This window comes from Pelodiscus sinensis, chromosome 20 (genome assembly GCF_049634645.1).
Source record: "Pelodiscus sinensis isolate JC-2024 chromosome 20, ASM4963464v1, whole genome shotgun sequence".
NCBI classification, from domain to species: Eukaryota; Metazoa; Chordata; order Testudines; family Trionychidae; genus Pelodiscus; species Pelodiscus sinensis.
Window position 1 is genome coordinate 29505328 of NC_134730.1, and position 27022 is coordinate 29532349.

Consider the following 27022-nt stretch of genomic DNA (forward strand, 5'->3'; position numbering starts at 1 on the left):
CGCACACGGGAACCCGCTCCGAGCCCGCCCGTACCCACAGCGCACACGGGAACCCGCTCTGAGCCCCCCCCCCCGTACCCACAGCGCACACGGGAACCCGCTCCGAGCCCGCCCGTACCCACAGCGCACACGGGAACCCGCTCCGAGCCCCCCCGTACCCACAGCGCACACGGGAACCCGCTCCGAGCCCGCCCGTGCCCACGGCGCACACGGGAACCCGCTCCGCGCCCCCCCCGTGCCCACGGCGCACACGGGAACCCGCTCCGAGCCCGCCCGTGCCCACGGCGCACACGGGAACCCGCTCCGTGCCCCCCCCGTGCCCACGGCGCACACGGGAACCCGCTCCGAGCCCGCCCGTGCCCACGGCGCACACGGGAACCCGCTCCGAGCCCGCCCGTGCCCACAGCGCACACGGGAACCCGCTCCGAGCCCGCCCGTGCCCACGGCGCACACGGGAACCCGCTCCGAGCTCCCCCGTGCCCACGGCGCACACGGGAACCCGCTCCGAGCCCGCCCGTGCCCACGGCGCACACGGGAACCCGCTCCGAGCTCCCCCGTGCCCACGGCGCACACGGGAACCCGCTCCGAGCCCGCCCGTGCCCACAGCGCACACGGGAACCCGCTCCGAGCCCGCCCGTGCCCACGGCGCACACGGGAACCCGCTCCGAGCTCCCCCGTGCCCACGGCGCACACGGGAACCCGCTCCGAGCCCGCCCGTGCCCACGGCGCACACGGGAACCCGCTCCGAGCTCCCCCGTGCCCACGGCGCACACGGGAACCCGCTCCGAGCCCGCCCGTGCCCACGGCGCACACGGGAACCCGCTCCGAGCCCCCCCGTACCCACAGCGCACACGGGAACCCGCTCCGAGCCCCCCCGTACCCACAGCGCACACGGGAACCCGCTCCGAGCCCCCCCGTACCCACAGCGCACACGGGAACCCGCTCCGAGCCCCCCCGTACCCACAGCGCACACGGGAATCCGCTCCGAGCCCGCCTGTACTCACAGCGCACACGGGAACCCGCTCCGAGCCCCCCCGTACCCACAGCGCACACGGGAACCCGCTCCGAGCCCCCCCGTGCCCACGGCGCACACGGGAACCCGCTCCGAGCCCGCCCGTGCCCACGGCGCACACGGGAACCCGCTCCGAGCCCGCCCGTGCCCACGGCGCGCACGGGAACCTGCCCATGCCCACGGCGCACACGGGCACACGAATAGCGCAGAGCTCCCCCAGGCTCCTGGGCAGGGTTGGGTGCTTAGTTCCCTGTGTCTGTGGGGCAGGGGAGGGGGCTGAGCTCGCCGTGTCCGTGGCATGCCATGGACAGGCGCTGGCGCTGGCTGGGGGGAGGCAGGAGAGACGTCCTAGCCAACCCCCCCCAGAGGCCAGGCCAGCTGATGGCGGGTGCCGCCCAGGGGCAGGGTGGGGGGTGTCCAGGCCTGGGGCTGCCCTGCAGGGAGGGCCGTCGAGGGGAGCCCCAGAGGCCCCCAAACAGCCAGGACCTCGGCTGCTTCCATTTGGAGCCTTCATCCTGATCCCCATTTTGGAGGCTACCCTGGAGCGGGCCTGCCCGGCTCTCCGGAGCCCTGGGCCTGGCCCCACTGAGGCAGGCCTGGCCCGGGACCCACCCAGGGAGCTGCCGAGCCCTTTGCTGTGCCTGGAGCTGAGACCGAGCCCCCCTGTGCCCGCCAGGTGACCCCCCGGCAGAAGACTACGACTCCCAGCAGCCTTTGCGGTGCAGGTGCGGGAGGCATGTGAGCTGGCTGCCTGTTCTCCTGGGCTTGGCGCTTCCCCCGTGCAGGATCCCCAGGGCCCCAGCACCGGCCCAGGTAGGTGAGAGGCGCCGGAACAGCCTGTCTGAGCCCAGCCCGGCCTCAGGGGCTGGCCACGGGCTTTGGAGCAGCCAGGGGAGCTGGCCTGAGCCCAGAGCCTGGGGGGGCAGGGCTGCCCCCCAACTGGCACATTTCCCCCGGCAGGCTCAGCTCCTCCGCCCAGCTGTGCCCCCCCGGCCAGAGGGGAGCCCTGAGCTTCGGAGGGGGGATTGACTCAGGGAAGGGGGCACTTGCAAGGAGAGCTCCTGGGGCCGGAGCCCCCAGCCAGCTCTGCCTGGAGCAGTTCCCAGCACCGTGGGGCAGGGCTGTGGGGCATTTTGCCCTGGCGGGGAGCCGGGGGGCAGGGCTGCGGCGCCGGGGGGCCTGCTCTCCTGGGCGGGCCCACACAGCCTGGCGGGGAGCCGGGGGCAGGGCTGCGGCGCCGGGGGGCCTGCTCTCCTGGGCGGGCCCACACAGCCTGGCGGGGAGCCGGGGGGCAGGGCTGCGGCGCCGGGGAGCCTGCTCTCCTGGGCGGGCCCACACAGCCTGGCGGGGAGCCGGGGGGCAGGGCTGCGGCGCCGGGGGGCCTGCTGTCCTGGGCGGGCCCACACAGCCTGGCGGGGAGCCGGGGGGCAGGGCTGCGGCGCCGGGGGGCCTGCTCTCCTGGGCGGGCCCACACAGCCTGGCGGGGAGCCGGGGGCGCTAGGAATGGCCCCGGATCGGGCTGGAGCCGCCCAGCGGGCGCACAGAGGGGGTTCCCTGGCTAGGAATGGCCCCGGATCGGGCTGGAGCCGCCCAGCGGGCGCACAGAGGGGGTTCCCTGGCTAGGAATGGCCCCGGAACGGGCTGGAGCCGCCCAGCGGGCGCACAGAGGGGGTTCCCTGGCTAGGAATGGCCCCGGATCGGGCTGGAGCCGCCCAGCGGGCGCACAGAGGGGGTTCCCTGGCTAGGAATGGCCCCGGATCGGGCTGGAGCCGCCCAGCGGGCGCACAGAGGGGGTTCCCTGGCTAGGAATGGCCCCGGATCGGGCTGGAGCCGCCGAGCGGGCGCACAGAGGGGGTTCCCTGGCTAGGAATGGCCCCGGATCGGGCTGGAGCCGCCCAGCGGGCGCACAGAGGGGGTTCCCTGGCTAGGAATGGCCCCGGATCGGGCTGGAGCCGCCCAGCGGGCGCACAGAGGGGGTTCCCTGGCTAGGAATGGCCCCGGATCGGGCTGGAGCCGCCCAGCGGGCGCACAGAGGGGGTTCCCTGGCTAGGAATGGCCCCGGAACGGGCTGGAGCCGCCGAGCGGGCGCACAGAGGGGGTTCCCTGGCTAGGAATGGCCCCGGATCGGGCTGGAGCCGCCCAGCGGGCGCACAGAGGGGGTTCCCTGGCTAGGAATGGCCCCGGATCGGGCTGGAGCCGCCGAGCGGGCGCACAGAGGGGGTTCCCTGGCTAGGAATGGCCCCGGATCGGGCTGGAGCCGCCCAGCGGGCTCACAGAGGGGGTTCCCTGGCTAGGAATGGCCCCGGAACGGGCTGGAGCCGCCGAGCGGGCGCACAGAGGGGGTTCCCTGGCTAGGAATGGCCCCGGATCGGGCTGGAGCCGCCCAGCGGGCGCACAGAGGGGGTTCCCTGGCTAGGAATGGCCCCGGATCGGGCTGGAGCCGCCCAGCGGGCGCACAGAGGGGGTTCCCTGGCTAGGAATGGCCCCGGATCGGGCTGGAGCCGCCCAGCGGGCTCACAGAGGGGGTTCCCTGGCTAGGAATGGCCCCGGATCGGGCTGGAGCCGCCCAGCGGGCGCACAGAGGGGGTTCCCTGGCTAGGAATGGCCCCGGATCGGGCTGGAGCCGCCCAGCGGGCGCACAGAGGGGGTTCCCTGGCTAGGAATGGCCCCGGATCGGGCTGGAGCCGCCCAGCGGGCGCACAGAGGGGGTTCCCTGGCTAGGAATGGCCCCGGAACGGGCTGGAGCCGCCCAGCGGGCGCACAGAGGGGGTTCCCTGGCTAGGAATGGCCCCAGAACGGGCTGGAGCCGCCCAGCGGGCGCACAGAGGGGGTTCCCTGGCTAGGAATGGCCCCGGATCGGGCTGGAGCCGCCCAGCGGGCGCACAGAGGGGGTTCCCTGGCTAGGAATGGCCCCGGATCGGGCTGGAGCCGCCCAGCGGGCGCACAGAGGGGGTTCCCTGGCTAGGAATGGCCCCGGATCGGGCTGGAGCCGCCGAGCGGGCGCACAGAGGGGGTTCCCTGGCTAGGAATGGCCCCGGATCGGGCTGGAGCCGCCCAGCGGGCGCACAGAGGGGGTTCCCTGGCTAGGAATGGCCCCGGATCGGGCTGGAGCCGCCCAGCGGGCGCACAGAGGGGGTTCCCTGGCTAGGAATGGCCCCGGAACGGGCTGGAGCCGCCGAGCGGGCGCACAGAGGGGGTTCCCTGGCTAGGAATGGCCCCGGATCGGGCTGGAGCCGCCCAGCGGGCGCACAGAGGGGGTTCCCTGGCTAGGAATGGCCCCGGATCGGGCTGGAGCCGCCGAGCGGGCGCACAGAGGGGGTTCCCTGGCTAGGAATGGCCCCGGATCGGGCTGGAGCCGCCCAGCGGGCGCACAGAGGGGGTTCCCTGGCTAGGAATGGCCCCGGATCGGGCTGGAGCCGCCCAGCGGGCGCACAGAGGGGGTTCCCTGGCTAGGAATGGCCCCGGAACGGGCTGGAGCCGCCCAGCGGGCGCACAGAGGGGGTTCCCTGGCTAGGAATGGCCCCAGAACGGGCTGGAGCCGCCCAGCGGGCGCACAGAGGGGGTTCCCTGGCTAGGAATGGCCCCGGATCGGGCTGGAGCCGCCCAGCGGGCGCACAGAGGGGGTTCCCTGGCTAGGAATGGCCCCGGATCGGGCTGGAGCCGCCCAGCGGGCGCACAGAGGGGGTTCCCTGGCTAGGAATGGCCCCGGATCGGGCTGGAGCCGCCGAGCGGGCGCACAGAGGGGGTTCCCTGGCTAGGAATGGCCCCGGATCGGGCTGGAGCCGCCCAGCGGGCGCACAGAGGGGGTTCCCTGGCTAGGAATGGCCCCGGATCGGGCTGGAGCCGCCCAGCGGGCGCACAGAGGGGGTTCCCTGGCTAGGAATGGCCCCGGAACGGGCTGGAGCCGCCGAGCGGGCGCACAGAGGGGGTTCCCTGGCTAGGAATGGCCCCGGATCGGGCTGGAGCCGCCCAGCGGGCGCACAGAGGGGGTTCCCTGGCTAGGAATGGCCCCGGATCGGGCTGGAGCCGCCGAGCGGGCGCACAGAGGGGGTTCCCTGGCTAGGAATGGCCCCGGATCGGGCTGGAGCCGCCCAGCGGGCTCACAGAGGGGGTTCCCTGGCTAGGAATGGCCCCGGAACGGGCTGGAGCCGCCCAGCAGGCGCACAGAGGGGGTTCCCTGGCTAGGAATGGCCCCGGATCGGGCTGGAGCCGCCCAGCGGGCGCACAGAGGGGGTTCCCTGGCTAGGAATGGCCCCGGATCGGGCTGGAGCCGCCCAGCGGGCGCACAGAGGGGGTTCCCTGGCTAGGAATGGCCCCGGAACGGGCTGGAGCCGCCCAGCGGGCGCACAGAGGGGGTTCCCTGGCTAGGAATGGCCCCGGATCGGGCTGGAGCCGCCCAGCGGGCGCACAGAGGGGGTTCCCTGGCTAGGAATGGCCCCGGATCGGGCTGGAGCCGCCCAGCGGGCGCACAGAGGGGGTTCCCTGGCTAGGAATGGCCCCGGATCGGGCTGGAGCCGCCCAGCGGGCGCACAGAGGGGGTTCCCTGGCTAGGAATGGCCCCGGATCGGGCTGGAGCCGCCCAGCGGGCGCACAGAGGGGGTTCCCTGGCTAGGAATGGCCCCAGAACGGGCTGGAGCCGCCCAGCGGGCGCACAGAGGGGGTTCCCTGGCTAGGAATGGCCCCGGAACGGGCTGGAGCCGCCCAGCGGGCGCACAGAGGGGGTTCCCTGGCTAGGAGCGCCCCAGCTTCCCACGCTGGCAGGGGGCTCCTGGAGCCAGAGCGGCGCAGCCGGTCTGTGGGGACCATCGTGTCCCTCGCTCTCCAGCCAGAGCCCGGGGGCCCCGCCAGCCCTGCTCCTGCTCCTGCCCCAGGCCCACGGTGAGCGGGGTCCTAGCCGGGAGGGGCTGTCTCTGCTGGGGACGCAAGCGGCCCTGGGGGGGAGGGAGCAGGCGAGACCCAGCCCTGCCCCCCACGGCTCGTGGTGCCAGCCCCAGCCTCGGCCAGCCGGGGAGAGCCTCCTTGTGCAAGGCGGAACACGCCGGTGCTGCTTGCACAACTCTCGTGTCTGGGTTGCGCCAGCGCAGGGGGCGGCCGGGCACCTCGCAGACCAGGCCCCCGCTCTGCTTGCTGGGGTAGGGGCGCGTCAGGGCTCTGTGGGGCCAACGGCAGCCCCCGCTCCTGCCGGGGAGCCAGGGGTGGGGTGCCCTGCCCGCCCAGCCCAGGGCAACCCACATGCCCTGCCCCCGTTCCCCGGCAGGAGCACCGGTCGGGGGTGCAGGGTGCCCATTTTTTTAGGCCCCTGCCCGCGGACCCCATTGGCCCCGGCTAATCCCCCAGTAGCTGGGCGCTGGGGCGATGGCTGTGGGAATCACGGAGCACGGGCTGCCCCTACGCCCCGCGTGCAGCGCGAGGCCCCCTGGGCTTGGTCCAATCACTCTGAACGCGCCGGAAACCCAGCCCCAGCCAGCGGCGGCCCACGCTCCCGCCAGGCAGAGCGCCCTGAAGCCTTTGTGACAACGGGGCCCCAGGAGCAGGCGCCGGCGGGCTCCTTGGCCAGAGAGATTGACGGCGCCCCCCGGAGACAGGCCCCCGCTGCAGTCTCAGTCCTGCCCCTGGGGTGTTTCCCCCCCTCCTGGGGGCCCAGCAGCGTGTCCAGGGCGTTAGCCCCACACAAGGGCCACCTGGCTCCTTTTCAGACCTGTAGCATCTGCCGTCTCCCGGGGGCCAGAGGCCTCGCCAGCAGCTTGCCCCAGCACGTCTGTGATTCCTGGCCCCCTGGCTCCATTCCTTCTGCTTTCAAGGCCTCCTCCCGCCGGCCCGCCAGGGCCTCTTCGCACTGCAGAGATCTGGTAACCCCAGCTCCCGGTTTCCGATTTACCCTGCGCCGGGAGCTGCCACAGACACGCCCACCGCCCCACACTACTGACCCGGAGCCAGCGGCCGCGGGCCCAGCCCGTCCCATCCGCTGGGGAGCATCCGAGCGGCCAGGCTGGGTCAGACCAGCGATCCATCCAGCCAGGGTCCTGTCTGCACTGGGGCCAGAGCCGGGTGCCCCAGAGGGAGTGACCAGAACCAGGAATCCTCACGTGATCCCTCCCCGTCGCCCATCCCCAGACACACAGAGGCCAGGGACACGGCCCTGCCAACCGTGGCTAACAGCCATTGATGGAATGTATCTAGTTATTGTTTTAACCCTGTTTTAGTCTTGGCCTTCACAACCTCCACTGGCAAGGAGTTCCACAGGTTAACTGTGCACCCTGTGAAGAAAAACTTCCTTTGGTTGGTTTTAAACCTGCTGCCTGTTAATTTCATTTGGTGACCCCTAGATCTTATGTCATGGGAACAAGTAAATAACTTTTCCTTAGTCACTTTCTCCCCAGCAGCCATGTTCTATAGACCTCTGTCCTCTCCTCCTTAGTTTCCTCTTTCCAAGCTGAAAAGTTCCAGTCTCTTTCATCTCTCCTCAGAGCAACCTGCTTTGGCCCCTGGGATTCTGGGACTCAGCAGAGACCAGAGGTGTCCCAGCCAGACGGGGGCTGTTCAGTGCAGAAACCCGCCCAGGCTCCGGCTCGTCTGGCTCATGCCAGTGTGACGTTGGGGCGGGTGCTGGAGTGTGTAGGGAGGGTGTGACGTAGTGGGGGTACTTGCTGGGCTGTGGTGACCCCTGCTGTCTGGAGCAAGACCCAGCAGGGAAAACCTCGCTAGGCAGAGGTAATGCCAAACTTGTTGAACCAGTGGCCAGACACCCCCCATGGAGAGGAACAAAGGAAGGTGGAATGCGGCCTGACTGGGGGGTCAGGGCTGCAAGGGAATTTAGTTAGTTACTGTGGGAGAGCATGGAGGAGAGCCTAGGAGAAGGGGCTGGAGTTTAGGGGCCCAGTCTCCCCCATCTCAAGGGGGCCTGAGGCATCCTAGCCCAGCTCTGTGACCAGACTACATCTGTGCTGTGCTGTATCCTGGAGAGGCAATAAACTTCCTCTATTCCACCGGCTGGTGCAGTCTGTTTGTGCCATTTCGGGGTGCAGGAGACGGGGAACCCCCAACGCGCCGTCACACTGGTGTCAGAAGTGGGATGCACTGCACCCCGTGGATGGAGCTTCCAGCGGCAAGCGACAAGGCGCAGTAGAATCATAGAATCATAGAATCATAGGACTGGAAGGGACCTCGAGAGGTCATCGAGTCCAGCCCCCCGCCCTCAAGGCAGGATCAAGCTCCATCTACACCATCCCTGACAGATGTCTATCTAACCTGTTCTTAAATATCTCCAGAGAGGGAGATTCCACCACCTCCCTTGGCAATTTATTCCAATATTTGACCACCCTGACAGTTAGGAATTTTTTCCTAATGTCCAATCTAAACCTCCCCTGCTGCACTTTCAGCCCATTACTCCTTGTCCTGTCCTCAGAAACCAAGAGGAACAAATTTTCTCCTTCCTCCTTGTGACACCCTTTTAGATATTTGAAAACCGCTATCATGTCCCCCCTTAATCTTCTTTTTTCCAAACTAAACAAGCCCAGTTCATGAAGCCTGGCTTCATAGGTCATGTTCTCTAGACCTTTAATCATTCTTGTCGCTCTTCTCTGGACCCTTTCCAATTTCTCCACATCTTTCTTGAAATGTGGCGCCCAGAACTGGACACAGTACTCCAGCTGAGGCCTAACTAGTGCAGAGTAGAGCGGCAGAATGACTTCACGAGTTTTGCTTACAACACACCTGTTGATACAACCTAGAATCATATTTGCTTTTTTTGCAACAGCATCACACTGTTGGCTCATATTCAACTTGTGGTCCACTATGACCCCTAGATCCCTTTCCGCCATGCTCCTTCCTAGACAGTCGCTTCCCATCTTGTATGTATGGAACTGATTGTTCCTTCCTAAGTGGAGCACTTTGCATTTCTCTTTATTAAACCTCATCCTGTTTACCTCTGACCATTTCTCTAACTTGCTAAGGTCATTTTGAATTATGTCCCTATCCTCCAAAGAAGTTGCAACCCCACCCAGTTTGGTATCATCTGCAAACTTAAGAAGCAAGAGCCCTGGAGCCAGGCGTGCTGGAGACAGAGCGAAGCGGTTCCTGGGAATCGTGGGGCGCTGCAGCACTAGACTGGTGAGTCTGCACCGAGGGGCCCAGCGGGCAGATGGCCTACGCCCGACTCTTGAAGGCAGAGCTGGTGGGGCTGTGCAGAGAGAGGGGCTTGCCTGTGCAGAAAGCAACCAAGGCCCAGCTGATTGCCCAGCTGGAAGATAATGACCAGCCACAGGGCCAGGATCTTGTCCCCAGGGGAAGCAGCCAGACCCCCCCTGAGAGTGTGTCAGGCTCAGAGAGGGGGAGGAGCGCTGGAACCCAATGGAGAGATGAGACAGCATCTCCCGGGAGGCCTGCAAGCCGTAGCCCATCTAGGGCAGGGGCCAGCCCAGCAGAGCTGCGGCGGCTGGAGATCCAGCTGCGGATCAGGGAATTGGAAGTAGAGGACCGAGAGAAGGACCGCCAGGACCGAGAGAGGGAGCGCCAAGATCGAGAGAAGGAGCGCCAAGATCGAGAGAGGCAGCGGCAGCATGAGCTGGCCATGGCAGAGCGGAGAACCGGCGGGGCACCGGCTGCGCCAAGTGCGGAGGGGCCCCAGGGTCCCAGGACTGCCAGGTGCTTGGAGAGGCTCGTGGTGGCCCAACTGAAGGACATGGGTGACATAGACGGGTTCCTCAGCTCCTTTGAGAGGGCCTGTGGACTGCAACGGGTCCCCCCAGCTGACTGGCTGCAGGAGCTCATCCCCGCACTGAACCAGGAGGCGGCCGGAGTGCTCAGTCAGCTGGAGGACCTACAGCCAGGGGATTACAACCGAGTCAAGGAGGCCCTGCTGCACAAGTTCGGGCTGACCCCCGAGATGTACAGGAAGAAGTTCCGGGGGGTACAGAAAGGGCCACGGGAGACCTATGTGGACCTGGCCTCCCGCCTGGCGCAATACTGCTGCAAGTGGGTGTCTGGAGTCGGAGCCCAGACCGCAGAGGAGCTGCTCAAGCTGGTCATGATGGAGCCAGGGACTGACACTGCACCGCCGCACGTGGGCGAATCAGTGGGGTCCCCGCCGCCCAGCACCGTGACCAGCCAGGCACTGACACTGCACCGCCGCACGTGGGCGAATCAGTGGGGTCCCTGCCGCCCAGCACCGCGACCAGCCAGGCACTGACACTGCACCGCCGCACGTGGGCGAGTCAGTGGGGTCCCCGCCGCCCAGCACCGTGACCAGCCAGGCACTGACACTGCACCGCCGCACGTGGGCGAGTCAGTGGGGTCCCCGCCGCCCAGCACCGCGACCAGCCAGGGACTGACACTGCACCGCCGCACGTGGGCGAGTCAGTGGGGTCCCCGCCGCCCAGCACCATGACCAGCCAGGCACTGACACTGCACCGCCGCACGTGGGCGAGTCAGTGGGGTCCCCACCGCCCAGCACCATGACCAGCCAGGGACTGACACTGCACCGCCGCACGTGGGCGAGTCAGTGGGGTCCCCACCGCCCAGCACCGCGACCAGCCAGGCACTGACACTGCACCGCCGCACGTGGGCGAGTCAGTGGGGTCCCCACCGCCCAGCACCATGACCAGCCAGGGACTGACACTGCACCGCCGCACGTGGGCGAGTCAGTGGGGTCCCTGCCGCCCAGCACCGCGACCAGCCAGGCACTGACACTGCACCGCTGCACGTGGGCGAATCAGTGGGATCCCCACCGCCCAGCACCGCGACCAGCCAGGCACTGACACTGCACCGCCGCACGTGGGCGAGTCAGTGGGGTCCCCACCGCCCAGCACCATGACCAGCCAGGGACTGACACTGCACCGCCGCACGTGGGCGAGTCAGTGGGGTCCCTGCCGCCCAGCACCGCGACCAGCCAGGCACTGACACTGCACCGCCGCACGTGGGCGAGTCAGTGGGGTCCCCACCGCCCAGCACCATGACCAGCCAGGCACTGACACTGCACCGCCGCACGAGGGCGAATCAGTGGGGTCCCCACCGCCCAGCACCGCGACCAGCCAGGCACTGACACTGCACCGCCGCATGTGGGCGAATCAGTGGGGTCCCTGCCGCCCAGCCCCGCGACCAGCCAGGGACTGACACTGCACCGCCGCACGTGGGCGAATCAGTGGGGTCCCTGCCGCCCAGCACCGCGACCAGCCAGGCACTGACACTGCACCGCCACACGTGGGCGAATCAGTGGGGTCCCTGCCGCCCAGCACCGCGACCAGCCAGGGACTGACACTGCACCGCCACACGTGGGCGAATCAGTGGGGTCCCTGCCGCCCAGCACCATGACCAGCCAGGCACTGACACTGCACCGCCACACGTGGGCGAGTCAGTGGGGTCCCCGCCGCCCAGCACCGTGACCAGCCAGGCACTGACACTGCACCGCCGCACGTGGGCGAATCAGTGGGGTCCCTGCCGCCCAGCACCGCGACCAGCCAGGCACTGACACTGCACCGCCGCACGTGGGCGAGTCAGTGGGGTCCCCGCCCCCCAGCACCGTGACCAGCCAGGGACTGACACTGCACCGCCACACGTGGGCGAATCAGTGGGTTCCCCGCCACCCAGCACCACAACCAGCCAGGGACTGACACTGCACCGCTGCACGTGGGCGAGTCAGTGGGGTCCCCGCCACCCAACACCGCGACCAGCCAGGGACTGACACTGCACCGCCGCACGTGGGCGAGTCAGTGGGGTCCCTGCCGCCCAGCACCGCGAACAGCCAGGGACTGACACTGCACCGCCGCACGAGGGCGAATCAGTGGGGTCCCCGCCACCCAACACCGCGACCAGCCAGGGACTGACACTGCACCACCGCACGTGGGCGAGTCAGTGGGGTCCCCACCGCCCAACACCGTGACCAGCCAGGCACTGACACTGCACCGTCGCACGTGGGCGAGTCAGTGGGGTCCCCACCGCCCAGCACCGTGACCAGCCAGGCACTGACACTGCACCGCCGCACGTGGGCGAGTCAGTGGGGTCCCTGCCGCCCAGCACCGCGACCAGCCAGGCACTGACACTGCACCGCCGCACGTGGGCGAGTCAGTGGGGTCCCCTCCGCCCAGCACCGCGACCAGCCAGGCACTGACACTGCACCGCCGCACGTGGGCGAGTCAGTGGGGTCCCCACCGCCCAGCACCGTGACCAGCCAGGCACTGACACTGCACCGCCGCACGTGGGCGAGTCAGTGGGGTCCCTGCCGCCCAGCACCGCGACCAGCCAGAGACTGACACTGCACCGCCGCACGTGGGCGAGTCAGTGGGGTCCCTGCCGCCCAGCACCGCGACCAGCCAGGCACTGACACTGCACCGCCGCACGTGGGCGAGTCAGTGGGGTCCCCGCCACCCAGCACCGCGACCAGCCAGGCACTGACACTGCACCGCCGCACGTGGGCGAGTCAGTGGGGTCCCCTCCGCCCAGCACCGCGACCAGCCAGGCACTGACACTGCACCGCCGCACGAGGGCGAGTCAGTGGGGTCCCCACCGCCCAGCACCATGACCAGCCAGGGACTGACACTGCACCGCCGCACGTGGGCGAGTCAGTGGGGTCCCCTCCGTCCAGCACCGCGACCAGCCAGGCACTGACACTGCACCGCCACACGTGGGCGAATCAGTGGGGTCCCCTCCGCCCAGCCCCGTGACCAGCCAGGCACTGACACTGCACCGCCACACGTGGGCGAATCAGTGGGGTCCCTGCCGCCCAGCACCGTGACCAGCCAGGCACTGACACTGCACCGCCGCACGTGGGCGAATCAGTGGGGTCCCCTCCGCCCAGCACCGTGACCAGCCAGGCACTGACACTGCACCGCCGCACGTGGGCGAGTCAGTGGGGTCCCCGCCGCCCAGCACCGCGACCAGCCAGGCACTGACACTGCACCGCCGCACGTGGGCGAGTCAGTGGGGTCCCCTCCGCCCAGCACCCTGACCAGCCAGGCACTGACACTGCACCGCCGCATGTGGGCGAGTCAGTGGGGTCCCCTCCGCCCAGCACCGTGACCAGCCAGGCACTGACACTGCACCGCCACACGTGGGCGAGTCAGTGGGGTCCCCTCCGCCCAGCCCCGCGACCAGCCAGGCACTGACACTGCACCGCCGCACGTGGGCGAGTCAGTGGGGTCCCCGCCGCCCAGCACCGTGACCAGCCAGGCACTGACACTGCACCGCCGCACGTGGGCGAGTCAGTGGGGTCCCCGCCGCCCAGCACCGTGACCAGCCAGGGACTGACACTGCACCACCGCACGTGGGCGAGTCAGTGGTGTCCCCACCGCGCAGCACCGCGACCAGCCAGGCACTGACACTGCACCGCCACACGTGGGCGAGTCAGTGGGGTCCCCACCGCCCAGCACCGTGACCAGCCAGGCACTGACACTGCACCGCCGCACGTGGGCGAGTCAGTGGGGTCCCCGCCACCCAGCACCGCGACCAGCCAGGCACTGACACTGCACCGCCGCACGTGGGCGAGTCAGTGGGGTCCCTGCCGCCCAGCACCGCGACCAGCCAGGGACTGACACTGCACCGCCGCACGTGGGCGAGTCAGTGGGGTCCCCACCGCCCAGCCCCGCGACCAGCCAGGCACTGACACTGCACCGCCGCACGTGGGCGAGTCAGTGGGGTCCCCGCCGCCCAGCACCGCGACCAGCCAGGCACTGACACTGCACCGCCGCACGTGGGCGAGTCAGTGGGGTCCCCACCGCCCAGCCCCGCGACCAGCCAGGCACTGACACTGCACCGTCGCACGTGGGCGAGTCAGTGGGGTCCCCACCGCCCAGCCCCGCGACCAGCCAGGCACTGACACTGCACCGCCGCACGTGGGCGAGTCAGTGGGGGTCACACCTCACAGCGCAGGACCGCGGGGTACAGAGCACTCACTGCAGCGCCATACCTGGCCCAGTGCCAACGCGGAGCCTGAGCCGTGTCCCTGAGACCGGCCGGAGAGCCCTGTCTGGCTGCGGACGGGTTAGGGTCAGGGCTCCCCGCCGTGCCCCACAGCCAGGCACAGACTTTCCAGCTCCCCCAGGGTGCAGACTGTGGGGTGGGGCCTTCGGGGTACTGGGCTGGGGAGAGGGAGGCCCCACCCCGGGCATTGTGCTGGCAGGACAAAGGGGCTGCATTGGCCTGCTGCCTGGGCAGGACACAGGCTGCTTGTTCGGCTGCCAGATCAGAACTGGGGGTGGGAGAGGCGAGCAGCTCCCTCCCCTGGCCCTTCGGCTGGGGAGCAGCGCCTGCTACAGGCGAGGCCCCGTCCTGCGTCACCGCCCGGCGTGCCCCTCGCGCTGGCCCCAACGTGGGGCTCATCGCTTGTCGCTTGCCGTGGCCCGTGGGTGCTGCTGGCTCCGGCCGGGGGCTCTGGGCGGGGGGATTGCTGCTGGGTGAGGCCGGCACTGGATCCGCCGCGGTGCCTGGGTGGGTCTGGGTGCAGGGAGCCGGGGCGGCGAGGTCTCTGGCAGGCGGCTGAGGCTGCCGTCGCGCAGGGGGTGTGGGCGAGATCTCGTCTCCTCGCTGCTCTCGGCAGTTTCTCTCCAGCCGCCGGGTTTCCGCTGCCCTGGCTGCCGGGGGAAGGAAGCGGGTGTCCCAGGTGAGGGGCTCCGAGCCAGGGCCTGGCCGCTGAGCGGCCGTTGCGGGTGGGTGCTGCGGAGGGGGCAGGGGCTCAGCCCTGTGGTTAGTGACTCTGGGGCCCTCCTGACACGGGCCTGTCCCGAGAACCGGGCTGGAGCCGTGTGCCGGAGGGGGCAGGGAAGGGGAGCCGGGCAGGGGGCCTCAATGACCAGACAGGCGCGGCTGCACCGAGCCCCCAGCGGCCCCCGCCAAGCCTGCCTCAGCACCACGCGCTGCCTGGCACCCGAGGGAGCATCGTGTGGGCAGAGCAGCCGGCTCTCGGCTCTCCTCGCCCGGGGGCGCAGGCTGTCCCTGGGCCTGGCGCACCCAGCCTGCCCGCCACTGAGCCCCCCAGCCCGGGCAGCCCCCGCTGGCTCTGCGCTCCGAGCCGGCTGCTGCGTCATCCCACCTGCCCCTCGTCCCCTCCTCCCTCCCTCTTATCGGGGCCGTGCAGCCTGGGACTCGCCCGGGCAGGCTCTCCGCCGGCAGCAGGCCACGGCAGGCAGGGCAGCGCCAGGCTCTGGGCAGGGAGAACGGGGGGCCCGGCGCCACTAGGTGCCCATCACTGCCAGGGCGTCTCTGTCTCAGCAGCTCCGGGGCCGGGCCGATTGGGACATGCCAGGCGGGCGCTGCTGAGAGCCTGTGTCTGGAGAGCTGCCCTGCCGGGCCGAGAGCCGCCATGGCCCAGCCGTCCTTCACCCTGCAGGTCCCGGAGAACCAGGCAGCTGCCAGGTGAGCTGTGCCCCCGTTTGCCTGTCTGCTGCCTGTCCCGACCTGCGCCGCCCGTGCGCCCATCCCCCTGGCGTCTGGGCTCCGCTCTCGTCCCTCAGGCTCACAGCGCTAGCGCCTGCCGCGCCCCCAGGAACCTGCCCAACCCACCTTTGGCCTTCTGGTCTGTGGCGGGAGGGAGCCCCCAGCCTGAGGCACCCGCTGGCCCTTCCTGGGGAGCATCCTGGGGGAGAGGGGGCCGCAGCAGCCTCCGGGGGGCACGTTTCCCCTGACACACGAGGGGTTGCGGCAGGCCCCGAGCAGACACAGTCCTGAGGCTCTGTCGCCCGCCGCTGCTCGGGGCCCATGTGTCCCAGCTCCAGCCTCCGCCCACTGGCCACCAGGTGCTGCTGGAGCCTGGCATCTTCCGGAGCCTGGGAGCTGCCCGGGCAGTGGGTCGCAGGCCCGTGGGCCCGGTTACCCGCCCCCATCTCAGCACCCGTGTTCTCTGCAGCTTGTGCGATGAGGGTGCCGTGCACGAGGCCTTCCAGCAGCTGCTCCAGGAGCAGAGCATGGCGGAGCCGGCGATGGAGCTGGTGGACCTGACCCTCGGGGGCAGAGGTACCTGTCGGCTGAGTCGGGGGGGTCTAGCTCAGATATGGAGCCTCGTGTGTGCTCCTGAGACGTGTCTGGATTGGTGTTTGTCCGACGCTCCATCTCCCCAGGGGCACCGGGAGCTCACGGTCACAGTGGCAGGGGTGCTGGCGTCCCCCCGACCCTATCCTGACCCCCCAGGTCCGGAGCCGGCAGCGGAGCCCCCAGCTCACAGGGCCAGCGGCCGGGACCCCAGGCCCGGAGCCGGCAGCAGAGCCCCCAGCTCACAGGGCCAGCGGCCGGGACCCCAGGCCCGGAGCCGGCAGCCGAGGCCCCAGCTCACAGGGCCAGCAGCCGGGACCCCAGATCCGGAGGCAGCTGGGACCTGGATTTCTCCACAGCTACCTTGCAGGCTCGGCGCCCTCGCACCAGGCACAGCTGCTAGGGAGACCCCGTTCCTGGGGTGCCTCTGGCCAGTGCCACGGCAGGTGCTCCACAGGGGCCAGCCGCTCATTTGGGCCAGGTCCCAGGGTGCCGGCCTGAGCGGGGTGTCCGGGGAGCTGAGCGGAGGGCTTGGCTGGGGGCGCCCTGGGGCCCTGACAGACGTCGGTGCGTTTCCTTGTCTCCCAGGGAACCAGGCCTGGGAGGAGCTGGAGCCGAGAGGGCGGCACCCGGAGTTCTCTGAAGCCACGTTACGGATCCTGGCCAGCATGCCCAGCCGCACCATCGGTGAGTGGGAGGCCCTGGAAGCCAGCGCCCTGCCCCCAACCTGGGCTCCAGCCCTGCCCCCTCCTGTCCTGAGCCCCCCGCCCCCGGCCTGGGCTCCAGCCCCGCCCCCTCCTGTCCTGAGCCCCCCACCCCCAGCCTGGGCTCCAGCCCTGCCCCCTCCTGTCCTGAGCCCCCCACCCCCAGCCTGGGCTCCAGCCCTGCCCCCTCCTGTCCTGAGCCCCCCGCCCCCAACCTGGGCTCCAGCCCTGCCCCCTCCTGTCCTGAGCCCCCCGCCCCCAGCCTGGGCTCCAGCCCTGCCCCCTCCTGTCCTGAGCCCCCCACCCCCAGCCTGGGCTCCAGCCCCGCCCCCTCCTGTCCTGAGCCCCCCGCCCCCAGCCTGGGCTCCAGCCCCGCCCCCTCCTGTCCTGAGCCCCCCGCCCCCAGCCTGGGCTCCAGCCCTGCCCCCCTCCTGTCCTGAGCCCCCCACCCCCAGCCTGGGCTCCAGCCCTGCCCCCTCCTGTCCTGAGCCCCCCGCCCCCAGCCTGGGCTCCAGCCCTGCCCCCTCCTGTCCTGAGCCCCCCGCCCCCAGCCTGGGCTCCAGCCCTGCCCCCTCCTGTCCTGAGCCCCCCGCCCCCAGCCTGGGCTCCAGCCCTGCCCCCTCCTGTCCTGAGCCCCCCACTCCCAGCCTGGGCTCCAGCCCTGCCCCCTCCTGTCCTGAGCCCCCCACCCCCAGCCTGGGCTCCAGCCCTGCCCCCTCCTGTCCTGAGCCCCCCACCCCCAGCCTGGGCTCCAGCCCTGCCCCCCTCCTGTCCTGAGCCCCCCGCCCCCAGCCTGGGCTCCAGCCCTGCCCCCCTCCTGTCCTGAGCCCCCCGCCCCGAGCCTGGGCTCCAGCCCCGCCCCCTCCTGTCCTGAGCCCCCCGCCCCCAGCCTGGGCTCCAGCCCCGCCCCCTCCTGTCCTGAGCCCCCCGCCCCCAGCCTGGGCTCCAGCCCCACCCCCTCCTGTCCTGAGCCCCCGACCCCCAACCTGGGCTCCAGCCCTGCCCCCTCCTGTCCTGAGCCCCCCGCCCCCAGCCTGGGCTCCAGCCCTGCCCCCTCCTGTCCTGAGCCCCCCGCCCCCAACCTGGGCTCCAGCCCTGCCCCCTCCTGTCCTGAGCCCCCCACCCCCAGCCTGGGCTCCAGCCCTGCCCCCCTCCTGTCCTGAGCCCCCCACCCCCAGCCTGGGCTCCAGCCCTGCCCCCTCCTGTCCTGAGCCCCCCGCCCCCAGCCTGGGCTCCAGCCCCGCCCCCTCCTGTCCTGAGCCCCCCGCCCCCAGCCTGGGCTCCAGCCCTGCCCCCTCCTGTCCTGAGCCCCCCGCCCCCAGCCTGGGCTCCAGCCCTGCCCCCTCCTGTCCTGAGCCCCCCGCCCCCAGCCTGGGCTCCAGCCCCGCCCCCTCCTGTCCTGAGCCCCCCACCCCCAGCCTGGGCTCCAGCCCTGCCCCCCTCCTGTCCTGAGCCCCCCACCCCCAGCCTGGGCTCCAGCCCTGCCCCCCTCCTGTCCTGAGCCCCCGACCCCCAACCTGGGCTCCAGCCCTGCCCCCTCCTGTCCTGAGCCCCCCACCCCCAGCCTGGGCTCCAGCCCTGCCCCCTCCTGTCCTGAGCCCCCCGCCCCCAGCCTGGGCTCCAGCCCTGCCCCCTCCTGTCCTGAGCCCCCCACCCCCAGCCTGGGCTCCAGCCCTGCCCCCCTCCTGGCCTGAGCCCCCCACCCCCAGCCTGGGCTCCAGCCCTGCCCCCTCCTGTCCTGAGCCCCCCGCCCCCAGCCTGGGCTCCAGCCCTGCCCCCTCCTGTCCTGAGCCCCCCGCCCCCAGCCTGGGCTCTAGCCCTGCCCCCTCCTGTCCTGAGCCCCCCGCCCCCAGCCTGGGCTCCAGCCCTGCCCCCTCCTGGCCTGAGCCCCCCACCCCTGGCCTGGGCTCCAGCCCTGCCCCCCTCCTGGCCTGAGCCCCCCACTCCCAACCTGGGCTCCAGCCCTGCCCCCCTCCTGGCCTGAGCCCCCCACTCCCAACCTGGGCTCCAGCCCTGCCCCCCTCCTGGCCTGAGCCCCCCACTCCCAACCTGGGCTCCAGCCCTGCCCCCCTCCTGGCCTGAGCCCCCCACCCCTGGCCTGGGCTCCAGCCCTGCCCCCCTCCTGTCCTGAGCCCCCCACCCCCAACCTGGGCTCCAGCCCTGCCCCCTCCTGTCCTGAGCCCCCCACCCCCAGCCTGGGCTCCAGCCCTGCCCCCTCCTGGCCTGAGCCCCCCACCCCTGGCCTGGGCTCCAGCCCTGCCCCCCTCCTGGCCTGAGCCCCCCACCCCCAACCTGGGCTCCAGCCCTGCCCCCCTCCTGGCCTGAGCCCCCCACCCCCAACCTGGGCTCCAGCCCTGCCCCCCTCCTGGCCTGAGCCCCCCACCCCCAACCTGGGCTCCAGCCCTGCCCCCTCCTGTCCTGAGTCCCCCACCCCCAACCTGGGCTCCAGCCCTGCCCCCCTCCTGGCCTGAGCCCCCCACCCCCAGCCTGGGCTCCAGCCCTGCCCCCTCCTGTCCTGAGCCCCCCACCCCCAGCCTGGGCTCCAGCCCTGCCCCCTCCTGGCCTGAGCCCCCCCAGCCTTGCCTGAGCCCTGCCCCCGCCCCGAGCATGGCCTGGGAAGACCCTTCATGTCTGCATGGCCCAGGTGGAGGCTGGTTGGACCCTTCCCCTACTGGAGCAGCCTAAGGGCAGATCAGTGGTTCTGCCCCCCTGCCCCCGCCCCCATCAACAGTAGCCAACCCCATCTCAACCCCTCCTGTTTGCTGGGGGGCAGGAGAGGGGAGGGGCGGGGCCCAGGGGCGGTCACGGGGGAGGGGCGGGGCCCAGGGGCGCCCCCACTAGCCCCGGTGACGCGCCGGGCGGGCGTGTGTTGCAGGGTACAGCCAAGGCGCCGTTATCTCCCAGTGCTACAACCGCACGACCAAGCTGCGGCGCCGGAGCACCCGGCCCGCCCTGCACCAGGCCGCCCGCTCCGCCCGGCCCAGCCTGCGGCACTTCGACCTGGAGCTGGACGCCGGCGCCGTCGACCAGGACGGTGAGTCGCTGGTGCTGGCGTGCGAGCCCCTCGGGGGGGCAGGGCAGCCACGCCGAGCTGGGCCGTGGCCTGACGAGTCCTACCCCGTGGCATTCCCACCTCCCCCGGAGGGGCAGCCCAGGCACGTGTGGGGCTGCGTGTCCCCCCCCGCCCTCTCAGGGGCTCGGCGCTTGAGGTGCCCACGACGCTCTCCTGGGACGGGGCACCTGCGAGGGGTGTGCACTGACTGGAGCTGTTTGGGGGGCGCCCGGCTCTCGCGGGCAGTGTTGTGCCATCCGCACGCCCCTCCCGCCCCGGGCCCGGCTTTCCACGCGTCACGTCTGGGAGAACCTGACACGGCCGGGACCCAGCGCAATCTGGCCCCTGTGCGCGGGCACTGGCACCAAAACGTCGCTTGGGCCGCTGGCCTGGGGCTCCCCGGAGAGCTGCACGGCCTGTCTCCGGCCAGGGACCGTACTGCCCTGCCCTGCCCTGCCCTGCCCTGCCCTGCCCGGCCCGGCCCTGCCCTGCACCGTACTGCCCTGCCCTGCCCTGCCCGGCCCGGCCTGGCCCTGCCCTGCACCGTACTGCCCTGCCCTGCCCTGCACCATACTGCCCTGCCCTGCCCTGCCCTGCCTTGCCCTGCCCTGCCCGGCCCTGCACCGTACTGCCCTGCCCTTCCCTGCCCTGCCCTGCCCGGCCCTGCACCGTACTGCCCTGCCCTGCCCTGCCCTGCCCTGCCCTGCACCGTACTGCCCTGCCCTGCTGTGACGGCGCGTTGGGGGTTCCCCGTCTCCTGCACCCCGAAATGGCACAAACAGACTGCACCAGCCGGTGGAATAGAGGAAGTTTATTGCCTCTCCAGGATACAGCACAGCACAGATGTAGTCTGGCCACAGAGCTGGGCTAGGATGCCTCAGGCCCCCTTGAGATGGGGGAGACTGGGCCCCTAAACTCCAGCCCCTTCTCCTAGGCTCTCCTCCATGCTCTCCCACAGTAACTAACTAAATTCCCTTGCAGCCCTGCCCCCCAGTCAGGGCAGCATCCACCTTCCTTTGTTCCTCTCCATGGGGGGTGTCTGGCCACTGGTTCAACAAGTTTGGCCTTACCTCTGCCTAGCGAGGTTTTCCCTGCTGGGTCTTGCTCCAGACAGCAGGGGTCACCACAGCCCAGCCAGGTACCCCCACTACGTCACAGTTCTCCCCCCTCCGAGAGCGAACTGAGCAGGGTCACTCCGCTCGTGACCTAGGGAAGTTCGGGTCCTCTGCGTGGGAACCCGCCCTGGGGACATGGGTGCTCCCCTTGACTCGGGCCGGCCGCGGCGAGGCCCCACATGAGCTGGCTTCCCTCTGTCCACTCGCCGCCCCGCTCCAGGGCGACTGACGCAGGCCTGTCCTCGGGGGTCACACCCACCCTTCCGCTGGCCTTGATCTCTGGCCGGGGTCTCTTGGGCCGGGGCCATGAGCCCAGCGAGCCTTCTCTGGACAGCCAGGGCGGCTTCCACCCCCGATGCTCCATCCAGGGAGGTCTTCCCCTCCCATAGCTCTCTCAGCAAGCCCAGAGGGTCTATCTGGGGTTGAGACCCCCAAGCCGCTTTCCTCCTGTCCTGGGCCTTCCCGCCCCTCTGGCAGGAGTCACAGGACCGGCAGTACCGCTGCACGGCTGTAAAGATTCCCGGCCAATAGAAGTGCTGGAGCAGCCTCAGCCGGGTGCTCCGGATCCCCCGGTGGCCCCCAACGGGGGAATCGTGGGCCAAATACAGCAGCTTGAGGCGATACTTTCGGGGGACGACCAGCTGCCGCTGGACCCCCCATGCCCTCGCCTTCCTGGGGGGGAGCCACTCACGGAACAGGAGCCCACGCTCCCGCAGGAATCTCTCCTGGCCACCTCTCCCCCGGGGCTGAGCTGCACGGAGGCCAGCCTGGTCCCTCAGCCTCTGCAAGGAGGGGTCTGCCTGCACCTCAGCCTGGAATTCAGCTGCTGAGGCAGGGATCGGGACCTGTCCCCCACCTCTGCCTAGGTCCGGAGTCCCAGCCTGGCTGGACCCCGTGTCCACTGGGATGGGACCCTGAGGACGCTGCCAGGAGTCCTTCCCTGGACCCACGTTGTCAGCCCCCCGCTGGCTCTGGCTCCGGGTAGTGACTAGAGCCCGCTGGGATTCATGGGGCCACTCCTCTAGGTCATTCCCCATCAGCACCTCGGTGGGCAAGTGCGGGTGCACCCCCACTTCCTTGAGGCCCTCCTTGGCCCCCCATTTCAGATGCACCCTGGCTACAGGCACCTTAAACGGGGACCCGTCTATGCCCTTCAGGGTCAGCTGCGCGTGGGGTAGTATCCGCTCCTGGGCCACTATGTCGGATCGGGCCAGAGTCACCTCCGCCCCCGTGTCCCAGAAGCCCGTCACCTTCCTACCATCCACCTCCAGGGGTATGAGGCACTCGCTCCGCAGGGGCCGTCCTGCCCCCACCCGGTACACGGAGAAATCCGCCTCCTGAGAATCAGACCTCCCAGGGGAGGTGCACTGAGCATCCTTCCCCTCTCTCTGAGCTGAGGTTTGCCTGCCAGCCCCTGCCTCTGGGGCAGCCTGCCCTTCCCCCCGCCCCAGCCAGTTAACCCTGGAAAGTCCCCGGTCCTGGGACCTGGTGCACTGAGCCCTCTTGTGGCCTTTTTGCCCACAGCGCTGGCAAGTTAGGCTTTGGGCTGTCTCTGTCCAGGCCCTGGCTGGTTCTCTGGGGCGCAGACGACCTGTTCCTTGGTCTCGCCCCGTAGTTGACTCCCTCCGTCGCTCAGCCGAGATCCGGTCTCTGCGCGGTTCCCTTTCTCTCCGGGACTCCCGTTCACACCCGGACCGGCTCTCCGTGAACTCATCCGCCAGTCTCCCGGCCTCCTGGGGTTTCTCTGGTCTCCGGTCCTTGAGCCACAGCCTCAGTTTGGGTGGGCACACTTCATAGAACAGCTCCATCATGACCAGCTTGAGCAGCTCCTCTGCGGTCTGGGCTCCGACTCCAGACACCCACTTGCGGCAGTATTGCGCCAGGCGGGAGGCCAGATCCACATAGGTCTCCTGTGGCCCTTTCTGTACCCCCCGGAACTTCTTCCTGTACATCTCGGGGGTCAGCCCGAACTTGTGCAGCAGGGCCTCCTTGACTCGGTTGTAATCCCCTGGCTGTAGGTCCTCCAGCTGACTGAGCACTCCGGCCGCCTCCTGGTTCAGTGCGGGGACGAGCTCCTGCAGCCAGTCAGCCGGGGGGACCCGTTGCAGTCCACAGGCCCTCTCAAAGGCACTGAGGAACCCGTCTATGTCGCCCACGTACTTCAATTGGGCCACCACGGGCCTCTCCAAGCATCTGGCAGTCCTGGGACCCTGGGGCCCATCCGCACTTGGCGCAGCCGGTGCCCTGCCGGTTCTCCGCTCTGCCATGGCCAGCTCATGCTGCTGCTGCCTCTCTCGATCTTGGCGCTCTTTCTCTCGGTCTTGGCGCTCTCTCTCTCGGTCCTGGCGGTCCCTCTCTCGGTCCTCTACTTCCAATTCCCTGATCCGCAGCTGGATCTCCAGCCGCTGCAGCTCCGCTGGGCTGGCCCCTGCCCTAGATGGGCTACGGCTTGCAGGCCTCCCGGGAGACGCTGTCTCATCTCTCCGTTGGGTTCCAGCGCTCTTCCCCCTCTCTGAGCCTGACACACTCTCAGGGGGGGTCTGGCTGCTTCCCTTGGGGACAAGATCCTGGCCCTGTGGCTAGTCATTATCTTCCAGCTGGGCAATCAGCTGGGCCTTGGCTGCTTTCCGCACAGGCAAGCCCCTCTCTCTGCACAGCCCCACCAGCTCTGCCTTCAAGAGTCGGGCGTAGGCCATCTGCCCGCTGGGCCCCTCGGTGCAGACTCACCAGTCTAGTGCTGCAGCGCCCCACGATTCCCAGGAACCTCTTCGCTCTGTCTCCAGCACGCCTGGCTCCAGGGCTCTTGCTTCTACTGCGCCTTGTCGCTTGCCGCTGGAAGCTCCATCCACGGGGTGCAGTGCATCCCACTTCTGACACCACTGTGACGGCGCGTTGGGGTCCCCCGTCTCCTGCACCCCGAAATGGCACAAACAGACTGCACCAGCCGGTGGAATAGAGGAAGTTTATTGCCTCTCCAGGATACAGCACAGCACAGATGTAATCTGGTCACAGAGCTGGGCTAGGATGCCTCAGGCCCCTTGAGATGGGGGAGACTGGGCCCCTAAACTCCAGCCCCTTCCCCTAGGCTCTCCTCCATGCTCTCCCACAGTAACTAACTAAATTCCCTTGCAGCCCTGCCCCCCAGTCAGGGCAGCATCCACCTTCCTTTGTTCCTCTCCATGGGGGGTGTCTGGCCACTGGTTCAACAAGTTTGGCATTACCTCTGCCTAGCGAGGTTTTCCCTGCTGGGTCTTGCTCCAGACAGCAGGGGTCACCACAGCCCAGCAAGTACCCCCACTACGTCACACCTGCCCTGCCCTGCCCTGCCCTGCACCGTACTGCCCTGCCCTGCCCTGCCCGGCCCTGCACCGTACTGCCCTGCCCTGCCCTGCACCGTACTGCCCTGCCCTGCCCTGCCCGGCCCTGCCCGGCCCTGCCCCGCCCCGCCCCGGCCCCGGCCCAGCTTTGCCGTGGTTCTCTCCCCAGAGAAACGGAGCCTGCTGGTGAAGGAGCTGCAGGGCCTGACGAGCAGCCAGCAGAGCCACGTGCTGCAGGCCACGCCCGCCAGCCTGGCAGAGAAGCGCAGCCTCAGGTCCGTGCCCGTGGCCGGTCAGCTCGGCCCTCGCAGCGCCTGCGGCCTGGGGCGGCTCCGGGGGCGGGGGGTGACCCCGGTGGGCTGGGGCGGCAGAACGGGCCCCTCCCCAGGGCTCCCCCGGCAGCGCCTGGGCCGGCGTGACGGACCCTGTGTTGCAGGCAGGAGCTGGGGGGCAGGAGCACCCTGAGGAAACTTGGCGGGGGCAGGAGCAGGAGGCCTTTGTCCTGCTGTGGCCGGCTCAGACCCAGCTTCCTCACAGTAAGTCTGGGCTGCTCCCCCCGGCCCCTTTGTGTCTGGAGACCGGGCTCCCCTCAGGGCCAGAGGCCGGGGCTGCAGGAGCCCCTGAACCCCGCCCCCCCCAAGCGCCCGGCCCCTGAACCCCGCCCTGCCCCCAGGCCCCTGAACCCCCCCCAAGCGCCCGGCCCCTGAACCCCCCCCAAGCGCCCGGCCCCTGAACCCCGCCCTGCCCCCAGGCACCTGAACCCCCCCCAAGCGCCCGGCCCCTGAACCCCCCCAAGCGCCTGGCCCCTGAACCCCGCCCTGCCCCCAGGCACCTGAACCCCCCCCAAGCGCCCGGCCCCTGAACCCCCCCCAAGCGCCCGGCCCCTGAACCCCGCCCTGCCCCCAGGCACCTGAACCCCCCCCCAAGCGCCCGGCCCCTGAACCCCGCCCTGCCCCCAGGCACCTGAACCCCACCCCCCAAGCGCCCGGCCCCTGAACCCCACCCTGCCCCCAGGCACCTGAACCCCCCCCCAAGCGCCCGGCCCCTGAACCTCGCCCTGCCCCCAGGCACCTGAACCCCTCCCCAAGCGCCCGGCCCCTGAACCCCGCCCTGCCCCCAGGCACCTGAACCCCACCCCCCAAGCGCCCGGCCCCTGAACCCCACCCTGCCCCCAGGCACCTGAACCCCCCCCCAAGCGCCCGGCCCCTGAACCCCCACCCAAGTGCCCGGCCCCTGAACCCCACCCCCCCAAGCGCCCGGCCCCTGAACCCCACCCACCCCGCCCCCTGAACCCCGCCCCCCCAAGCGCCCAGCCCCTGAACCCTGCCCCGACAAGTGCCCGGCCCCTGAACCCCGCCCCCCCCAAGCGCCCGGCCCCTGAACCCCGCCCCCCCAAGCGCCCGGCCCCTGAGCCCCGCCCCGACAAGTCCCCCGGCCCCTGAACCCTGCCCGCCCCGGCCCCTGAACCCCGCCCCCCAAGCACCCGGCCCCTGAACCCCGCCCCGACAAGCGCCCGACCCCTGAACCCTGCAAGCCCCGCCCCCCGGCCCCTAAACCCCGCCCCCCCAAGCGCCTGGCCCCTGAACCCCGCCCTGCCACACCCCCCGGCCCCTGAACCCTGCCTCCCCAAGTGCCCAGCCCCTGAACCCCACCACGTGTCCCAGCCCCTAACCCCACCCCGCCTCCCGGCTCCATGACCCCTCCCCTGCCCTGTACCCCTGCCCCTGGGGCCCCTCCCCCGCCTTGCACCCCGGCAGCAGCCGCTGGGTTTTCCCCAGTTGCTTGTGGAGCAGCTCGGATCAGCCCAGCGCTGGACGGGCCCAGGGCAGAGCCGCCAGGTGTCCGGTCCGGTGTCGGAGCTCTGGGTTCTGATCGGGGGTGGCGGTGTCCGGGATTTGTGTTGAAGCCCTCTGGCCCCCACCCAGCGGCCCCGGCCCCGCGGCAGGCAGGCGACGGAGCTGGGGCAGCCGAGTGAGCGAGGCCAGGCCTGGGGGATGGGGCCGTGGGCTCAGGGGAGGTTGGTGGCTCAGGGGGGTGGGCCTGGCCCGTGCCCTGTGCTGCCCGGCTCTGTCCCTGCAGGGGCTCCGGAGTCTCTGGGAGGGGCCCCTCTCCCTCCAGCCCTGGCACCAGTCCCTGAAGCAGATCGGCGGCCGCTTCGGCACCAGCGTCCTGTCCTACTTCCTCTTCCTCAAGACGCTTCTGGCCTTCAACCTCTTCCTGTCCCTGGCCCTCCTGCTCCTCGTGGTGACCCCGCAGGCCGTGTTCCCCCCGAGCGGGCCGGGCAGCCGACGCTTCTCGGGCCTCGAGCTCCTCACTGGGGCGGTGAGTCTGGGCCGAAAGCCTCCCTCCGCGCGACCCCCGCCCCGCCAGCAGCCTCGTGCCCGGCGCCGGAGCCCAGCCCTTGCCCTGGGCGCCGGGCCAGGCTGGAGCCGAGTTTCTCCCGGCCGCCGGAGCCGCCTGGCCCGGAGCCTGGAGAGGCAGGGCCAAGAATCCAACCGTGGGGTTTGTCCGGCCTGTCCGGTGACGGGGCCTGCCCCTCTGGGCGCCCGGGCCCAACGCTGCCTCTCCCTGCAGGGCTACTTCACTCAGACGCTGATGTACTACGGCTACTACAGCAACGCCACCCTGAACGAGCCCTGCCAGGCCAGCGCCAGCAGCCGTGCGTGCCAGCCTGGCCACGGGCATCTGCCCTACAACCTGCCGCTGGCCTACGTGTTCACCATCGGGGTCTCCTTCTTCGTGACGTGCATCATGCTGGTGTACAGGTACCGGGCTCGCCTCGTCTTCCCCCGGGCCTCCTGCCTGGCTCCTGGGTACCCGCCCCCGCCCGACCTATGGGCGCTGTTGTGTGGCCCCTGCCCATGACT

At 70.4% G+C, this 27022-nt stretch overlaps 1 protein-coding gene across 4 annotated transcripts in view; it reads left to right on the plus strand.

The window, feature by feature from the left end:
• The window catches only part of TMC6 (transmembrane channel like 6), a 48448-nt gene that overhangs the window by 2254 nt on the left and 19172 nt on the right, over positions 1–27022 (plus strand). Inside the window, exons 2-10 of one of the 4 annotated variants that reach the window (XM_075904173.1) lie at positions 1689–1825; positions 15212–15355; positions 15846–15952; positions 16556–16654; positions 19547–19705; positions 24325–24430; positions 24592–24691; positions 26235–26477; positions 26730–26920. In XM_075904173.1, coding sequence (XP_075760288.1) covers positions 15303–15355; positions 15846–15952; positions 16556–16654; positions 19547–19705; positions 24325–24430; positions 24592–24691; positions 26235–26477; positions 26730–26920 — 1058 coding nt within the window. In that variant the 5' untranslated portion in view covers positions 1689–1825; positions 15212–15302. The remainder of the gene's footprint in view (positions 1–1688; positions 1826–15211; positions 15356–15845; positions 15953–16555; positions 16655–19546; positions 19706–24324; positions 24431–24591; positions 24692–26234; positions 26478–26729; positions 26921–27022) is intronic. The other 3 variants (XM_075904172.1, XM_075904175.1, XM_075904174.1) reach the window with 3 other exon arrangements.